This window comes from Lathamus discolor, chromosome 1 (genome assembly GCF_037157495.1).
Source record: "Lathamus discolor isolate bLatDis1 chromosome 1, bLatDis1.hap1, whole genome shotgun sequence".
NCBI classification, from domain to species: Eukaryota; Metazoa; Chordata; class Aves; order Psittaciformes; family Psittacidae; genus Lathamus; species Lathamus discolor.
Genome location: NC_088884.1, coordinates 7,941,088 through 7,958,827, shown reverse-complemented (window position 1 = coordinate 7,958,827; position 17,740 = coordinate 7,941,088). Strand labels below are relative to the sequence as shown.

The 17,740-nt window shown below is 44.2% G+C and overlaps 2 protein-coding genes, 1 long non-coding RNA gene and 1 other non-coding gene across 5 annotated transcripts in view; 1 reads left to right on the top strand and 3 right to left on the bottom strand.

Moving 5' to 3' along the window:
• Positions 1–1,247: 1,247 nt before the first annotated feature.
• Positions 1,248–4,757, bottom strand: RPL18A (ribosomal protein L18a). The gene is made up of 5 exons (XM_065664901.1): positions 4,649–4,757; positions 4,115–4,294; positions 3,394–3,523; positions 1,822–1,931; positions 1,248–1,390 (listed from the first exon to the last, which is right to left on the bottom strand). The coding sequence occupies exons 1-5, from the start codon at positions 4,664–4,666 to the stop codon at positions 1,298–1,300; spliced, it is 531 nt and encodes a 176-aa protein (XP_065520973.1). The 5' UTR covers positions 4,667–4,757; the 3' UTR covers positions 1,248–1,297.
• On the bottom strand, positions 2,727–2,858 carry LOC136007471 (small nucleolar RNA SNORA68). The gene has a single exon (XR_010609722.1). It is a non-coding gene; the product is annotated as a small nucleolar RNA SNORA68 (small nucleolar RNA).
• A 1,057-nt stretch (positions 4,758–5,814) lies between the features above and the next one.
• LOC136016251 (uncharacterized) lies at positions 5,815–9,031 on the bottom strand. The gene is made up of 2 exons (XR_010613549.1): positions 8,666–9,031; positions 5,815–6,304 (listed from the first exon to the last, which is right to left on the bottom strand). It is a non-coding gene; the product is annotated as an uncharacterized LOC136016251 (long non-coding RNA).
• Positions 8,102–17,740, top strand: part of XPOT (exportin for tRNA) — a 28,268-nt gene continuing 18,629 nt past the window's right edge. Inside the window, exons 1-5 of one of the 2 annotated variants that reach the window (XM_065682648.1) lie at positions 8,102–8,327; positions 11,749–11,882; positions 13,584–13,666; positions 14,790–14,846; positions 16,535–16,604. In XM_065682648.1, the coding sequence (XP_065538720.1) occupies positions 11,823–11,882; positions 13,584–13,666; positions 14,790–14,846; positions 16,535–16,604 (270 nt within the window). In that variant the 5' untranslated portion in view covers positions 8,102–8,327; positions 11,749–11,822. Of the gene's footprint in view, positions 8,328–10,765; positions 10,847–11,748; positions 11,883–13,583; positions 13,667–14,789; positions 14,847–16,534; positions 16,605–17,740 lie in introns of those variants that run through there. The other variant, XM_065682690.1, reaches the window with a different exon arrangement.

The window sequence follows — 17,740 nt, the reverse complement described above, 5'->3', positions numbered from 1 at the left end:
GAACCTCCTTAAGCTTCATTTATTCATTAGAGGGAAAAAAAAAAAAACCATAAAAAAAAAGGCCAAACCTATTGTAATGACTGTGCTAGAAAGAGGCAAGGCTGTACAGAGCTGCCTCATCTGTTCAGCAGTGTCAGAGGCAGTTGTGCATACTCCTGTTAGCAAGTAGTCAGGCATGTAGCAAAGTCTGCCAGTGGAGACAGTTCAGAGACTCAGATATTCACACACAGAAGGCACATCTTGGGAGAATTTCATCAGCATCTTAAAGGCATTTAGAGCAGAGACTTTTATGCAACCCTTGTGAATCTAGCCTGAACAACACACACGTGTAGCCATAGCACTTGACAGCCTGGTGTTTTATCATGAATTAGGAAGGTTTAGTTCTTTAAAGCATTTCACACTATTACATCACTTCTTGTATTCGAGCAGGTTGAAAGAGGTGATCCTGCCCCTCTACTCTGCTCTTGTGGGACCTCACCTGGAGCATTGTGTGCAGTTCTGGTGTCCTCAACATAAAAAGGACATGGAACTGCTGGAACAAGTCCAGAGGAGCCACGAGGATGATCAGGGGACTGGAGCACCTCCCGTATGAAGACAGGCTGAGGAAGTTGGGGCTGTTCAGCCTGGAGAAGGCTGCATGGAGACCTCATAGCAGCCTTCCAGTGTCTGAAGGGGGCCTATAGGGATGCTGGGGAGGGATTCTGCATCAGGGACTGTAGTGACAGGACAAGGGGTAACGGGTTAAAACTGAAACAGGGGAAGTTTAGATTGGATATCAGGAGGAAATTCTTTCCTGTGAGGGTGGTGAGGCACTGGAATGGGTTGCCCAGGGAGGCTGTGAGTGCTCCATCCCTGGCAGTGTTCAAGGCCAGGTTGGATGAAGGCTTGGGTGAGATGGTTTAGTGTGAGGTGTCCCTGCCCATGGCAAGGGGGTTGGAACTAGATGATCCTGAGGTCCTTTCCAACCCTAAGAAGAAGAAAAAAAATGACTGCTACTGCTGAACCCAGGACAGAGCTACAGCTGCTCAACAACAGATCTACTCTGACCTGGAAAGCTGGTTATTAAAATTTTGGTTTATTGATGGGATATTTTGATGATTTGAGTCAGCACCCGAAACATTCACCTGTTTCAATGGAATTGTAGCTCTGCATAGCAGCCTGCCAACAGTTTAGAAAAATAAAGAGTAGGAGGGGGTGCTCCTTGGTATCCAGGACACTGTTTCTGAAAGACAACTGTGAGTCAAAGGTTCAAATAAGATCTTTATTACAACACAGAGTTGATAGCACGTTTCCGTATTTAAAAGAAAGTGTTTGGTCTCTTGGTGGTGAAACGTGGTTTGTGCTGGCGACGCAGAACTCTGTGTGGCAGAGGGAACTTGATTTTCGAATCCTGCAAGAAAAATATTTCTGCATTAACTGAGATAGTAGATGAGCAGCAGAAAATAGTTCTTAGTAAGTAGCTAAGCTATATTCAACTGCTAACTTATGTACAGAAAAGTAATGCACCCACAGAGTAGATCTAGCTCAGGGGAGCTAACAGATGCCTTGGTTTGGCAAATTTTGTAAAGAAACACCTGCTAAAGGCACATTTTTGGCACCATAATATGTATTTGCGTTAGTTTTACTTTCATTCAAGCAGTTCTAGAAACCATTATCAATAACATAACAAAATTGAAAACCTATGCACACAGGTGTTCCTGTTATTTGAGTTCCTACCCTTTGCTATTTGAGTCAGCAAGGGAAACCTGTACCAGAGAACTCCCCCTCCCAGTCCAGTATTAGACCAGGACCCCCCAGCCACTGTGACGTTACTTCACTTACATGGAACTGCTTCACTGCTGGTCTACGGCACTTGCTAGCAGCAATTTCCTCAACTTTCATGATCTGAATAGAGTGAGCACGAGCACGGTGACGGGCTCCCATATCGCGGTCTGTAGCAAGAAAATTCATTCAGCCATTTCAAAACTTGAGACATTTTCAGTTCAAAAAAATCTTACTACCATCTTTTCAGGAAATGTTTACAGTATCATCTACAACTTTTAAAGTCACTTTTCTTCTAAGTTCTTTACTTAATCACACTGGTTTTAGTATTTAGAGCAATAGCAGAAATATCACAGAATCAACATGCAGCAGCCAACTGGAACTCATAACCAAACTCCTCCAAGAAAGTGCCACCTTATTCCTCTTGCCTGATTTCAAGATGGTAGACATGTATAGAAGTAATCTATTTCCCTTTTTTGCACAAGAAAACTGACTGAATCAACACTGTAATATAATTACTGAAAAGACAAGTGAACTTAAAAAACCCCAAAACATCTCTTCCAAAGGCAGGTGCAAGTAAAGGTAGAATCTGAGGTTATCTTTACTTTCCTTAAAACTGACAAGTGATAGAAACATGAATTGATTATTAAGGCCATATAATTAAACTTTCAGAACAGAAGAAAGCCATCTGTGCATGGGCTACCTGAAAATTCCTCCCTGTAGCAGTGCAAATCATTGTCTTTACATCTTGATCTCCACAACTAGTTTCACAAGATACGCTTATTGAAATACGATTGCGCTTACAATGCTTCCAGTGAACATCTAACTTGCTTGTTAAAAACTTACCTGTCAAAAGTATTCTTGAAGATAAAAGTATCAAACTCATCATATAGTGACAAAATTAAGTCCTCAGGACTCTGAAGCAGTCCTTCAGTATGTTAATTAACAGGAATTATTGTGTAAGTTAATGTAGAACCTTAAATTTCACTTTCAACAGCACTTCAGCTTTTGAAAGGCGACAAGATACCTTTAATATCTGCACACATGACAAGAATATCGTTATGAGTAACAATACTCTTTGGGTTTTTATGTGCATTCTGTTGTGTTCATAACACTTCTATAATATTTGAATCAACAGCATCACCTAAACAAATAGTCTGTCCCTCAATCACGTTCCATCACAGACTGAAATAATGACAACCTTTAATCCTCCTTCAACTGAGGCAATGAGATCTTGGAGCAACACCAGGTTTTTTTACTTCTTCTGCAAAGGACAGATCTAATATGTTCCACATGATATCTGAAATATTGTCTCTGCAAGGCTTGGGAAGATATACAGCACTTAAAAGGTCACAAAACTCTCTGTCTGTACAGCAAAACTACTACTAGAATGTAGGAAGTCACACCAAGATGAAGCGGGGATATTTTCAGCAGAACTGTACAGAGTGGTAACAAGTAAGATACCACATACGTCATACAAACACCTGTGCACTTCTCCAGGCACTCATCACTTTATTTCACCAGTGTTACAGTTATCTTACTATGGACAAAGTCAGCCCACCTTATGTCCAGTTTAAGACTTAATCTATTTTATTTAACTATTTTATACTTCAAGCAGTTAGATGTACTTACAGCACTGGGTGACAGCACCAGCAGTGGTCAGATCCCGGTACTCCCTGTACATGTTGTGAGTTCCACTACGAGAATCATAGCGCAGCCAAATACCAAAATTCTTTACCCGCAGAGGGGACTTCTCATAAACCTGGGATTAAACATGAGCACAAAAGCAGTTAGACACAGTACATCACCAGCATTTTGCAAGTTTGAATATTTCAGAGCTCTAAGGAAACCACTGTGTTTTACTGTAAAAAAGTTATTTGTTCTTTCTCCACAGCCATGCAACTGTATTAAAGCCTCAGTAATTCAGAGTGAAGAGTTTAAGTAATTCAGCACAGAAAGAAAAATACACACATTATTTCAGTTCTAAAACTCTAAACGCTGTCCTTTAAGTATCGAAGTAGAGGAGTGGAACCATACAAATATCTACTTTCCAAGGATTATGAATGTCCAGATGACTCTTACATTCCATAATGAAACAAGCACCAGAACCAGGCAGCACCACTGACCAGTAACATAGTTCATAACTCTGAAGTGTTGGGAAGTTTCAGTTTAGTTTAGTAGGCATAGACTGTTACCTTGAAAAAACTAATTTCTCACTCAGCTTCAGAGCAACCGAAGGATAAGTTAATTTCAATCTCACCCCCAATAACAGCACTTCATATAAACTCCTTCTGCATATACCAGCTGAAATTCTTTACGTATCTCGCGCTTTTTTGTGCTTTAAATCCCGCACCTGGCCGCAGTACACGATCTCTCCAGAAGACTTCTTCATCTTCTTCAGCTGAGAAACGAAGTACCAGAACCGGGACTTGGCGACAACATGGTTGGGAGCAAAGATGCGCATACGGTACAGAGGAGGAGTCGTGCACTTCGGCGTGGGCAGGCATCGCCCAACCACTTTGTACTCCCGCAGCTAGACAACACGACACACAGACTGCGTGAGCCCCCCAGCGCCGCCGGTCCCCGCCCCGCGTCGCCACCGCTACCGACGCATATGGAAGGGGTATGGAAGCCTAACGACCCACGCAGGTCGCGACCACGGCTCCCTCCCCCGGGACGCGCGGCCTCCCCACGCGTCTGGCGAGAGCGGCACCGCCGCCGCCATGTTCGCCGCCCGCCTCCCTCGAGGGCCTGGCAGGGCCACTTGGGCCCGCGGAAACCGCTCTCAAGTGCCGCAAGCCCCGGCCGCCGCCCTCCCAACGGCGGCCTCGGCCTCGGCCTCAGCCCCGGTGCCCGCCGTGCCCCCCGCGGCCCGGCCCTGGCTCACAGTGCCCGACGCCTTCATGGTGCTGCCTCCTCCGCGGCCCGCAGGAAAGGAAAGGCCGAGCGCGCCTCCGCCTCCCGTCACCCGTCCGCCGGCAGTCCCGCCCCAGCCCGTGCTGCCCGCCCATTGGCTGGGATGAGAGCGCCATTGGCGGAGCCAGCCGTCAGTCTCCGCTCAGGTTCCGGTCCGGCGGAGACCGCGTGGTCCCGCAGCCAGCGGAGCCCCTCGGTACCGTGGCCCCGCACGGTCTTGGTCCCCGTAGGAATCCCAGAATCCCAAGGGTTGGAAGGGACCTCAAAAGATCATCTAGTCCAACCCCCCTGCAAGAGCAGGGTAACCTACAGTACATCACACAGGAACTTGTCCAGGCGGGCCTTGAATATCTCCAGTGTAGGAGACTCCACAACCCCCCTGGGCAACCTGTTCCAGTGCTCTGTCACTCTTACAGTAAAGAAGTTCTTCCTGATGTTAACGTGGAACTTCCTATGCTCCAGTTTACACCCATTGCCCCTTGTCCTATCACTGGATATCACTGAAAAAAGCCTAGCTCCATCATCCTGACACCTACCCTTTACATATTTGTAAACATTGATGAGGTCACCCCTCAGTCTCCTCCAAGCTAAAGAGACCCAGCTCCCTCAGCCTCTCCTCATAAGGGAGATGTTCCACTCCCTTAATCATCTTTGTGGCTCTGCGCTGGACTCCTTCAAGCAATTCCCTGTCCTTCTTGAACAGAGGGGCCCAGAACTGGACGCAATATTCCAGATGCGGCCTCACCAAGGCTGAGTAGAGGGGGAGGAGAACCTCTCTTGACCTACTAACCACTCCCTTTCTAATGCACCCTAAGATGCCATTTGCCTTCTAAAGAGGCTCAATTGAGCGTGGCGCTGTCTCCTGCTGTCCCTGAGCACTGCGGAGGACGTGGCAGGGAGGCGCCCGCAGGAGGCAGCAGCCGGCACCGCGCTCCCCTCGGGACGGTAGCCAGGCATTGGGAAGCTGGGGTCGCTGGTACAGGCAGGCTGCCCCTATGGGAGTGTGCGTGTCTCTCCCGCTGCGCTTGGCGCTGCTCCGTTTCATGACTGGTCCGAGTGCTGCCTCTCCTGCGCACCGCGGCTGGGGACGGTCCCGCATCAAGTTCAAACTGATACGCGGATTGACTCCACAACTCGTTAAAGTTGTAAAGTAGGTATGCTTTATTCAGCGCTGAGGTGCATGGGGATCGTTCCTCCAAAGCATGCACGCCCAGGGTCGTTTTTCCTTTACATTTATTCCCTTAAGGCATACATATGCATTAGATTACTGATACGCCTATACACATTTAGTATCTGTCCCCGCTTCGTATTATAATGAGCTAGAAGGTCCTTTGCGCCTGCGCAGTGCCCCCTCTGGTCATGGGCAGGGGTCTCAAGATGAAGTAAATGAGTCTTCCTCCTGTGGGCAGGGGTCCTCAAGATGAAGTAAATGAGTCTTCCTCTTCTTAAACTTTTCACCTTTTACTCTTCGCGCATGGCTTTAGGGTTTAGTCTGTACCTCATCCATAAATCATCAGCTTCTCCCCCTTATCAATAGACCCAGACATTCACATTTCCTTGTCAATAGTTGCTTATCAGTAGAATCAGGCCTCTGTCTCCTCCCCTTATCAGTAGTTTGTGCCTTGTTCTGTTTAGTAAGCATGATAGGTGTTTACAACAGACAATACTCTTGTTTAAGCAAGGAATTCTTCTAACTCTCTTATACAATCCCCTGTATTGTTCCCTTGTACATTTATTAACCCTGTATCAATCCCCCCTTTTCTATAAAGTAAGTAAATTCTTTTACTATATTATTTATGACAGAGCTATCCATGTTCTTTCTATTGATTTACAAAGTGATTTTGATATACATTGTACATTTCATTAACCCTGTATCAAAACCTTTACCCTAGGATGCCAAGACTACCACTTAAGCATGTCATTAAGGGCCACATCTACACGGTTTGTTAACATCTGCAGGGATGGTGATTCCACCGCTTCCCTGGGAAGCCTGTACCAATACCTGCTCACTCTCTGTCAGCATAAACTTCTAATATCCAATCTAAACCTCCTCTGGCAGAGGTTGAGGCCATTGCCTCTTGTCCTATCACTTGTCATTTAGAAGACCGACCACCACCTCACTACAACGTCCTTTCAGGTAGTTATAGAAAGTGGAAGACAGGCTGAGGAAGTTGGGGCTGTTCAGCCTGGAGAAGAGAAGGCTGCGTGGGGACCTCATAGCAGCCTTCCAGTACCTGAAGGGGGCCTATAGGGATGCTGGGGAGGGACTCTTCATCAGGGACTGTAGTGACAGGACAAGGGGTAACGGGTTAAAACTTAAACAGGGGAAGTTTAGATTGGATCTAAGGAGGAAATTCTTTCCTGTTAGGGTGGTGAGGCACTGGAATCAGTTGCCCAGGGAGGTTGTGAGTGCTCCATCCCTGGCGGTGTTCAAGGCCAGGTTGGATGAAGCCTTGTGTGGGATGGTTTAGTGTGAGGTGTCCCTGCCCATGGCAGGGGGGTTGGAACTTGATATCTTGAGGTCCTTTCCAACCCTAACTATTCTGTGATTCTATGATTCTATAAAGTCCCCTCTGAGCTTCTCTTCTCCAGAATAAACAACCCCAGTTCCCTCAGCTGCTCCTCATAAGACTTGTGCCCCACACTCTTCACTGGCTTCATTACCTTTCTCTGGACTTGCTCCAGCACCTCAATGTCTCTCTGGCATTGAGGGGTCCAGAACTGAACATTGCATTTGAGGTGCGGCCTCACCAGCGCTGAGTACAGGCGGATGATCACTGCCCTCGCCCTGCTGGCTATGGCGTTTCTTGGGCCAGGATGCCATTGGCGTTCTTGGCTGCCTGGGCACAAGCTGGCTCCTGTTCAGTGGCCATCAGTCAGCACCCTCCGGTCCTTTTATTTGCATTTAGCAACAGTGTTCTAACTGATTCCACAGACACGCACAACCCTAACCTCTCCCCTTCCACCCCGCATAGATCGCTGTGCTGCAGAACGTTACGGGCAGACACTGCCGTCACATCGCCGATCCTCACGATCCGCCTCCTCACTGACGGGCCGTTCCTCGAGTGAGCCACTAGGCAAGCCGCTCCCGCCTGGCGAGCTCGCACCCGAGGCGCTGAGCGTGCGGAAGCACGGCTTCCGGATCCCGGGAGCGGAGGTCGGGAGCGAAAGGGGCCGGTCCCGGTGTATTAAATAGGTGCTGCCGGGTTTAGAACGCCGTCCGGCGCCAGCGGCCGCACCCGCGCATGGCTGGCGGGACACGGCGCTGAAGGCCTCGCTCACGCTCCGCACGGGGCAGGACTACGGCTCCCAGCGTGCCGTGGGGCCGGCGCATCCCGGCGTGCCCTGCACCGGCCGCCCGTTCCGCGAGGGGCGGTTCGCGCGGCATGCTGGGAGCCGTAGTCCTGCTGCGCGGCAGGCAGGCGGGCTGAGGGGCGGGGGCCGCTTCCTTCCCTTCCCTTCCCCTCCCCAGAGGTGCGGAGGCCGTTCCGCACGCGCGAGGGCCGCGGCGCCTCCCCTGGGCGTTCTCTTCCTCCTCCTCCTGCCGCCGCCGGCCGAGGCGGCGCGGCCTGGCCCGCTCCGTATGCTCGTGGCGGCCGCAGAGCTGCGGGAGCCGGCAGTGCCGCCACGATGGAGGAGTGACCGGGAAGGTAACGGCGGGGCAACGGGGACGGGACGCGACGCGACACGCGGCGTGTGGTGACTCAGCCCGGAGGGGACTGGGCCTCCCCAGTGGCTGACGGGGGGCCGCGGCGCCTTTGCGGCAGGGAAGGGGCGATGAGCGTCCCCGCGGAGGTGGCGGTGACCCGGTTCCCTTTCGGCCGATGCTGCCTCCTTCGCAGCTGTGGAGCTCTGGGGAAGGGGGTTCCCTGCAAGCCTCCGCGCCCGCCCTCACCCCTGTGCCTGGGGAGCGGAGGGTGCCGCAGCTGGCCGGTCCCAGCCAGGAGGGAGCCGGTGGGGGACCCGAAAAACGGGGTGCTTTCTGTACCTCGCAGCGGGGTTATGTTCGTGTGCTGCCGGGGCTGCCTCGGTGGCCGTCCTCCGGCATGGCTCGGGTGGGGGAAGGAAGTAACCGCAAGCTTTTGGACTGCAGCAACGTGAGGGGAGAACCTCCCCTCATCTCCATATTCCGCTGCTTTCGGTGCGCGTCCTCACGGAGGTCCCCGGTGCCCCGCCGGAGGAGGAGGAGTGCTTTGTCACTCCGCAGCGGCCTCGGGAAGGCACTGAGGGGGGGGCAAGTTGCAGCCCCAGTGTCTTCGCCGCAAGTGTGGCAGCGGTGGGGTGTGGATGCCCTCCTCGGCTGAGCCACGCAGCGGTGGGGGCTCTGCAGGGAGAGCAGGCTGCGCTCTTTGACCAAGCCTTGGCCGAGGCGGGGGCAGCAGGGCCTTGCTCTTCACGGGGAATTCCCCGACAGTAAGAATGTGCCTGACATGAAGACCTAGTATGTCACTTCCAGAAAGAAAAACTTCCTAGTTCGGTTGAAAAGTTCTCAAAATAGCTATAATTGCTCAGCTGTTCGTTTTGACCATGTTAGGTAAGTGTAAAGGATCTACCGCCTAAGAGCCTGTAGGTAGGCTCTGCAGCAAGCAAAGGCATTCGAAAAAGAGTATTAGAGATAATTTTTTCTTGTCTTTGTTTCATTATAGAGAAAATCTGAGGGAATTAAAATGAAGCATGTCTCTGGCTCCCAGTGTGCCATCGCAGTCTTGTGAATGCCTAGAATGAGTGCTGTAAATGAAGTATTCTTTAATTACTAATTGTTCCTGTGATTAGCATCTGTGGTTAAAATGTTCTGAATGCTTTCATTATTAGAGGGTATCCGGGCCCAAGTAACACACCTTTGACCATGTTGGTATTGTTAAACTGGGCAGTCTTCCCTACTTGAAGTGTGACTACATTTTATTTGTGCTCTCTGTATGAAAGCAGCCTCATATCAAATGCATGTATAAGTATTTAATATATGAAAGGGAATAAACTATTCTGATGAGAGCCTGTATGACTTTGCTGTTAAGGAACTGCACCTTCCTAATTATAGTCAGATCAGTTTGCCACCCAGCACAAGTGCTGGGTTAAAACAAAAAAAGTGTCACTATGTAAATAAGACAATACTTTCTACGCAGTTGCATGTTAACATTTTTTTATATAAATAAAACTTGCTCTAACAACATACTTGATGTCATAACTGAGTGTATGTTGGAATGAAGCTTTCAAACTGTACTATTAAAATTGCAGTTCAGCCTTGCTTTTAAAGTGTAACTGGCTGGTAAAATGGATTTTCTACCCGCTTGACTAAAACCATATAGCATGAAAAGCTGTTTTGTTAGCTTTCTCCAAAGGCTTATTCAAATAGTCCATCTCATTAATTGTCTTCCAGAGTTATCTACTCAAGCTGAAACCCTTAGAAAAGGATATGCGGTAGAAAATGAAATTTTAGATATGCTCACGTAGCATATACAACATAGTAGAACTGGTTGGCATTGCTGTTAGCTGAGCCAGTAAAGAGAATACATATCTGAGCCAGGTTATTTTTAATAGTTAAACTTGTCACCCACCTGTAGGAGATTGCAACCTTTTGGGCAGATAATGTAGTGATATCAGCAGGGAAATATGCCAGAAATAAGTTTCTGTATATTAGTTTGATTTGCGTAACTCTGGACCAGACCCTAATCAAATGATGCTGTTAAAAAACAAAACAAAACAAAAAACCTTAATTTTCCCTGCAGCATCTTACTTTATTTTAATCTGTCTGGTTTGGATGTTGATTACGGGGAAAACAAGCTGGGGGAGAAGAGGAAGACAACTCAGCAGAGCAACTTTAATCCCTAAAGGTTCTGACCCTGAGTGGGATTACTCTGTGTCGTAAGGCAGTGTGTGAAGCTTGTTTTGCCACGAGTCATTGCTTTGTTCCAGACTTTCTGGTTTCTATATTGCCGCAACCTGCAATTTTTTCTTGGTACAAACTCAATTTTCCTCGCTGAATTGCTGTTAATGATGTGTTTTGTTATAGTGTGTTCTGTAGTGAGATTTCTAGAAATGCCTGTGTGTTACTATGTTAAATTTTGTGCTCCCTTTTCAGTTGTTGCTGTGCCACCTTTCTTCCAGTGGGGGAGGGTGAACAGGAGCGTTCACAAGACATGCAATACTAAGAAATCAGAAGTTCTACCTATAGGCATGTAGGCAGCTTCAAACCACAGCTTCTTTGTATTGCATCTCTTCCTCTTCTCTATTTTCCTTTCCCCTGCCTCCTACATGCTTATGTAACAAGGCCTTATTTCAGGCCTAATTACTATGTTATCATGGGGGGGGGGGGGGGAAGGAGGGCTTTGAAGGATAGATGAAGTTTTGTCCCCTCTTACTGTTTAACAGCGTCCTAGTGCTTGACAATGATGCCTATAGAGCCTCATAGAACATTTGTCTAGCTTGCTGGTTAACTTTACACTGAATTTTCTAAATAGAAATCATTGCTAGGTAAGCCCATCGGTAGGAACAGAGAACTTTGTTAACAACTTGGTGTGATGTACATAGTGATTACTTCCTAAGGCACTTCTCTTGTGTGCACTTGCTGTGGAAGAAAGACCTCCTAATAGCTTTGCTCCCCTAGGGGAAATATTTCATAGGGGGTTTATGAAGCAGCTTAACTATATTAGAGATGAGTAGAGTTTTGGAGTTGAGAAGTTTGTGGTGGGGAAAAAAAAATACAGTGGTCTGTCACTGAAGTAGAAAATGTCGTATCTTGCTGAAACCTCCTCTGTGTGCTTGAAATTGCAGTTCAGGGCTGTTGACTAGTTACATCATGCCATTTCATTGTTAATGAAGATATTGGCTCTTTTCAAAATAACTGAAATATATGTACACTTCAAATTTTCCTTATTCAGTAAGTAGTATAGTACTATTAAAAGTTGATTACAGGACTTAGAATTCTGATATCTGTATAAGAAGTATGCACATTTATGTTTCAGTGCAGTACATACGATGTGTTTGAGGTTTGTTGGCGAACTTCTGTGGTTGTTGCTGTCCTGCTTTAAAATTTTGTTATTCTGCTGAACAAAGTTTCTCTTTCTCTGTTTGCAGATGATGGTAGTTCCTCCTCTAGAAGAAGTGGGCAGACCAGTTAGGAGTAGGAAACAAAGAGTATAGCAATAGAGATGGATGAGCAAGCCCTTTTAGGGCTAAACCCAAATGCTGATGCGGACTTCAGACAAAGAGTATGTAATTAGCTTGCTTATCTCTCTAATACTGGGGGTGCTGTTTCAGTGCAAAAGCCTTGGGAGGGTGTGTGGGAGTTTGGGTTGGGTTTGGGTTTTTTTTGTTAACCTATATGTAGGATTCGTGGTGGCAAGTACAAAAAAAATTCATGTCACAAACACGTAAGATGAAGGTTGTGTATGTCACTAATCCTATAAAATTGCGCTTGACATACGTATAATTTATTTTTCTGGGCTTTGAGTTTTGAAGTCCCTTCCGTTTTTTGTACTTGTTGCTCAGCTCCTTACCCAGACTCCTACAGAATGAAAAGCAGCCACTGAAAACGAGTTGCTTGCAATTGTCCTCTTAGTTCTTGGATTATTTTTTACCTATCTTTAGTGTCTTTCATAGAAATGTATCTTTTTAATTGTAGTGAAGCTTGTATTAATTTATAGCATAAAGTAGGTTAAGAAAGTAATCGTTCTATGTGAGTAACAGTTATAAGAGATGTTCCTATAAAAAGGCATTGCAACTTATATAACTATTCAGTGAGTAAGTATTTCTGCTTGCTGATTGATAATCAAGTTGATTCAGCTGCCTACAAGATAACCTCCCATAAATTCTTTCAGAAATGAAGGTGTTAATACCTTGGGCTTGTGTTCATAAAACAAATCCTGGAATATATAAGAAAGCTAAAACTGCAGTTTGGTGCAGCGTAGTATTGCTAAGTAGCCTGTTAAATATGTTGGTTCTGGGTATTTGTCCTTTAGGAAAACATGCATATAGCTAAAACCTTTACTGTTCTGTTAATAGAATATCACTGTAAAATTTGAAGCTTACAAATGTAATGATGCAGTCTGCCTAATTTTGAAATGTTTTATAGTAAAAGGTTACTTTACTTTTCACTAGTCTTGTAAGATGTAACATATAAGGGAAGTACAAAACAATTTCTAGTAAATCTGTTCAGTATAAGGAAGATACCAGTGCTATCCACAGGAAGTGAATTCTTGTTTTAAGACCTCACTTCAGCTCACTGAGTAATTACTTTGGGATATTACTTTGGAGAAGGGAAACAATTATGAGCTAATGTAAAAAAAAAATTAAGCAAAATGAAAAGCAAGCAAACCCCAGCAAAGCAAACAACCAAAATCCTCTCACAACCAAAAATAAACATTAAATACAATGCACTCATAGGATTGAAATAATGTTGTTAGTCTAATCTATTTCAAGTTACTTGACTGTTTTGTACAACAGGCCACACTAAATCTTAAAGCAACTAGATCAACTGAACCATTTCAAAAGCTATTTAGAAGTTCTGATAAGCAACTCGATCATATCAATTTGGCAGACATTTTTTACAGTCTCTAATAGATTCAAAACTGACATTATTCAGGTGATCACTGTTTGCATGTTTCCTGAGCTTGAGGTACCAAATGCAGCCAAAGTGATGCAATGAAAATAGCGAATTGTTTCAATGAAAAATCTAGGTCACTTTCTTTTAGAATTTGTGGAACAAATTTTGGCATGGGGTTGAACTTATAACTCTTCCTCTCTTACACTCTTTGTTGTGGTAATTAGGGAGCCATATAAATACTTGGATGTATCCACATTGGGGTTTTTTTGAAGGAAAGTTGTTTAAATGTGAGTCTAAGTGTGAATGACATGTCTTGCTGTGTTTGATTTGTTCTCTTTTTAAATGAAACTTACTTGGATGCTTTCAGGCACTAGCCTACTTTGAGCAGCTGAAGGTATCTCAGGATGCTTGGCAAGTCTGTGCGGAAGCATTGGCTCAGAATATATACAGGTAATTTAGATAAGAATCACTGTTTTTTTTTCATTACTAATATGTTTGAGCCTGGTTTTAGCTCTACAGCATAATAGACAAACTAAATTGCTGGAAGTTAATTACTGGAAGTCTTCATACTATTTGTAGTGTCCTGGTTGATCTGTGGCCTCTATATAATGCCTTTCACAAAAGAGCAATGTGTAAATGAAACTCTGTATTCATTTAGTAGTGTAAAGACTGTTGCTTTGTGAAATCCAGGGAGAAAAAATAAGATACAGGGGAAAGGAGTGCTGAAAAATTCCTGATTTGAGACTACAGGCTTTGTATGTAGTAATTTAGTAGTTCCTTGCCTATATTCTAGGCCATCTAATTTTTCAAGATGCAAAGAGTATGTAGTCACCGCTGTTTCTGCACAGAGTTGTGTAATTACATCTTAAATATTAGGTTGTTGCCGTATCACAGAATAATTCAGGTTGGGAGGTAACTGAAGGAAGTATATCGCTGCATAACAACAGTGTTTTGTAGTGAATAGTTATTTTTGTAAATGATTTATCAAACCTTCTGACTCCAACAGAATAATCAGTAATTAACAAAGCCACACAAGATTTGAAAGCAGCATTTTATAGTCTTTATCAAAATACATTGATTGTTTCATCAACTTTTAGGTAGAAGTTTGTGTAGGTTATACAGCATGTGGAATGTCCCTTCCTAATCTGTGCCTCAGTTTGTCTTTAGCTTTGCTCTTTAAGCCACAATGTACAACTTTGTGTACTAATGTGTAATGTACTAATTGACCCAGAATGTATTATTGAAGCCTGAGAGATTTTATAAAGGCAGGATACAATAGATATTGTCATTTTGTGTGGTCACTACTGAATACAAAGCATGATAAATTGGTGGCTATATAAAAAATATTATAAAATCAAACAAATAGTAGTTTAACAGTTGCTCATTTTTACCAAGTGAACTGCTTGACTAGTTGTCACTTTCCCTTTGAAGTGCTAACAGGAGCATTTTTCTCTGGTGCACAGTAATTCTTCATTTGCCAAAGGGTGACCTGGTTGTAATGTTTGAGGAATTATTTTTTTCTTCCCAGAGAAGTGTACTGCATTGCCCTCAGTAACAAAATTTTCTTTTCTAGTGATGATCACATCAAGTTCTTTTGCTTTCAAGTTCTGGAACATCAAATTAAGTTCAAGTGAGTGATCTTTCTTGACATCAGCCATATCCATTCATTTATTTTCCCCTTTTTATTCTGCTTGCAGTGAAACTTAATGTGTGTTGGCTCTGTGTGGTTGATGAGGTGGCTTTAATCCCATCCAGAGGACTTCCTTGTACTACTTTTCCTGGGAGAAGAGCAGTTGAGTTTTGAGCAGCATGCTCTAGTTTAACACCTGTGTATGCCCCAACACAGACCTAATTACCAAGGATTGGTTGAAACTTGCTTAGCTGTTCTTTTCTGGAGATTCAAGGCTTACTCTGTACTCTCACTGATTTTTGCAGAAAAGAATCCTGCAGGCAGCAGCCTTGCTCAGTAGAGACTCTTGGACTTCAAACAAAGCACTATTCATTCAAAAACTGTGGCAGAGATGTTGAGAAAGTAGTCTTTTCACGGAGTGGTGTTTTTGCAGAATCATAATTTTAGGAAAAAAATACTTTAAATAGTAGAAGTTTCATTGCACAAAACTGTATTTTTCCATACTTTGGCCTGCTTTGGTTTGGACTTGAACATCACAAAAGAGGTGTCTGTCTCTTGGAACAGCGTCATGACTGGTTGCAATACACTGAACACTTGAGTCGGGCTTTAGATGGGAATAAGATGTATTTTGCAACTGATTTTCACAATTATGTATCAGAGCAAAAATGAAAGACTTTGTGGTTCACCTGATTTTACCTCATTGTCCATCTCCCTATGCTTGTTCCACTCATGGCACCTGCTTCCTACAGTATGTTTTTCTCCTACTTTCCTGCTGCTCAGGAAGCTCATCATTTTCAGTGTGGTTACTTTTTTCTTCTCCTTAATGAATAGTTACTTATGACAGGTACACTGGATTTGCATGCGGCAGTCATTTCGCTAAAGGACTGTAGCAAACCGGTAGCTGGCTCTGTTGCAAGGAGAGCGTTCTCAGCTTACCTAGTCCTGGGAAGGAACACGTTCTGTGGGTGGTATTTGAGGTGGGCTCAGTCTAATGTCAAATTTTGCCAAGGCTTTATGTGTGACTTAAAGCAGAATTACTTGTCAAAATAAAAAAAAGCAAACATATGTCTGATAATCTCTGGTGATGTCTGCTCCATCCTGGCAGTGTTCAAGGCCATGTTGGATGAAGCCTTGTGTGGGATGGTTTAGTGTGAGATGTCCCTGCCCATGGCAGGGGGGTTGGAACTGGATGATCTTGAGGTCCTTTCCAGCCCTAACTATTCTATGATTCTAAGATAAAGTAAATACTAACTTCTATGATTCTAAGATAATAAATGTGCTGTAGGTCAGATCAGTGAAGGACTTCCTTGTGCTCACTATCAACAGTCTTAAACATGTAGTAAACGTGCTTGAGCTTGTACAGATGTGTCTTCCTTTTCCCCACTGGCTTTTTGTCAAATGTGTGCTTTTATCAGGGTTATAAGTCCTGGCACTGATAGAACAGCCTTCCTGCAAAATTTCAAGCCTCAAAATATAATTCATTAATATGTGCAGAATGGGGGTTTTCCCTTATTTTTGTCTTTCACTCAAAATCTTAACATAAAAATAGCTGTGTAAATTCCTTTTCTAGGAACTTCTCATTTACATTAATGTGCAGTATTTTGTGCAATATTAAGAGGTTTTGCCTTGCTGAATGTTGCACTTGTCATGAAGTAGTTGTATTTTGATCTCGTTATGCTTTGTTTCAGATACTCTGAACTTACTGAAGCCCAGCAGCAGCTGATTAGGGAAACAGTCATAACATGGCTGCAAGCACAGGTAAGTATGGCCCTTCCCAGCAGTTTTGAATAGTAGGCTTATTAGTAGGCTAACATAAAGCATTGAGTGTGGGCTGAATGTTTAATCTGTCATTTGAGTTTAAAGATGGCTTCCTGGAGATACATGGTATCTGGCTGTTAAAAGCTTTTAACATGCCAATCTTTATTAGACATCGTTTAAGTCAGATGTTGCGAAGAAGTCTGTGCATGAACTTATTGCTAAATATAAAACTCTTACGTCAGATGATTGTGGTTTAATCAATTGCATAAAATAACGATTATTAGAAGTTTCCCTTTAGAGAGAGGTAATCCTGATATTCCTGAGTGTTTGGGGGAGGAGCAGTAATTCTGTTTTTAAGACCCTCCTGACCTAACTCCTGTGTGGTTAGAATACTAGCAGATATTTATGAATGAACAGCATCAGTCCTCTGTTAATACCATGGCAGAGTATTGGCTACTTTTGTTTAATTAGTTACTGTAGCAAAACATGTAATATCAGTGGGACCCAGGAGTTTGTAATTGGCAGAACCATCAAGTGGGCTTATACAAGGTTTTGTTTGTACTTGCCATTATCTAGTTATCATTCTGTACTGGAAATTAACAGTTGTTTTGTTTGTAGAAAACTTATCCATAGGAAGTGGAATGTAATACAACTTGAAAAAGAGATCATTGTGAAATGGATTAAATTTCATTTACCTTTGTTCCATTTAGGAGGAAAAGGGAAAGGAGAGAGGGGGGGAGATCTAATGACATTTTAATTATTCCCAATCCTGTCTCAACTCCTCAGTGAGTTTAGATTAGAAACTTCCTTTACTATTCTTAAACCTAACATCTAACATAGAGACAGGCTAGCTACAAGAGGGTGGTACCTTGTTTTCTGTAAGTTCCTGCTTATTTCCTTCACCAAACTCTCAGATCAGCTTTTAGTCTTTGAATAGTCCACTTAATGTCTTAGTACTGAATGAAGGGCTTAGGACTGTATCACCCAGAGAGAATGTCTTCCCCGTTTCATTTCAGTTTAGCTCAATTTTCTTCAAAATCCCTGCAAAGGTAAGGCTTTTTATTGATATTAACCAGGAAAAGATAATACATGAATTACTATACAGAGGACAACAGCCTACATGATTCTTCTCTAAC

What these genes read in the sequence shown, in the direction of transcription:
- RPL18A (XM_065664901.1), bottom strand. An exon ending in AGATCGTGTACTGCGGCCAG is followed by an intron (nt 3,524 to 4,114) that starts GTGCGGGATTTA and finishes GTTTAATCCCAG; the next exon opens with GTTTATGAGAAGTCCCCTCT. An exon ending in TGGTGCTGTCACCCAGTGCT is followed by an intron (nt 1,932 to 3,393) that starts GTAAGTACATCT and finishes TTCTTGCTACAG; the next exon opens with ACCGCGATATGGGAGCCCGT.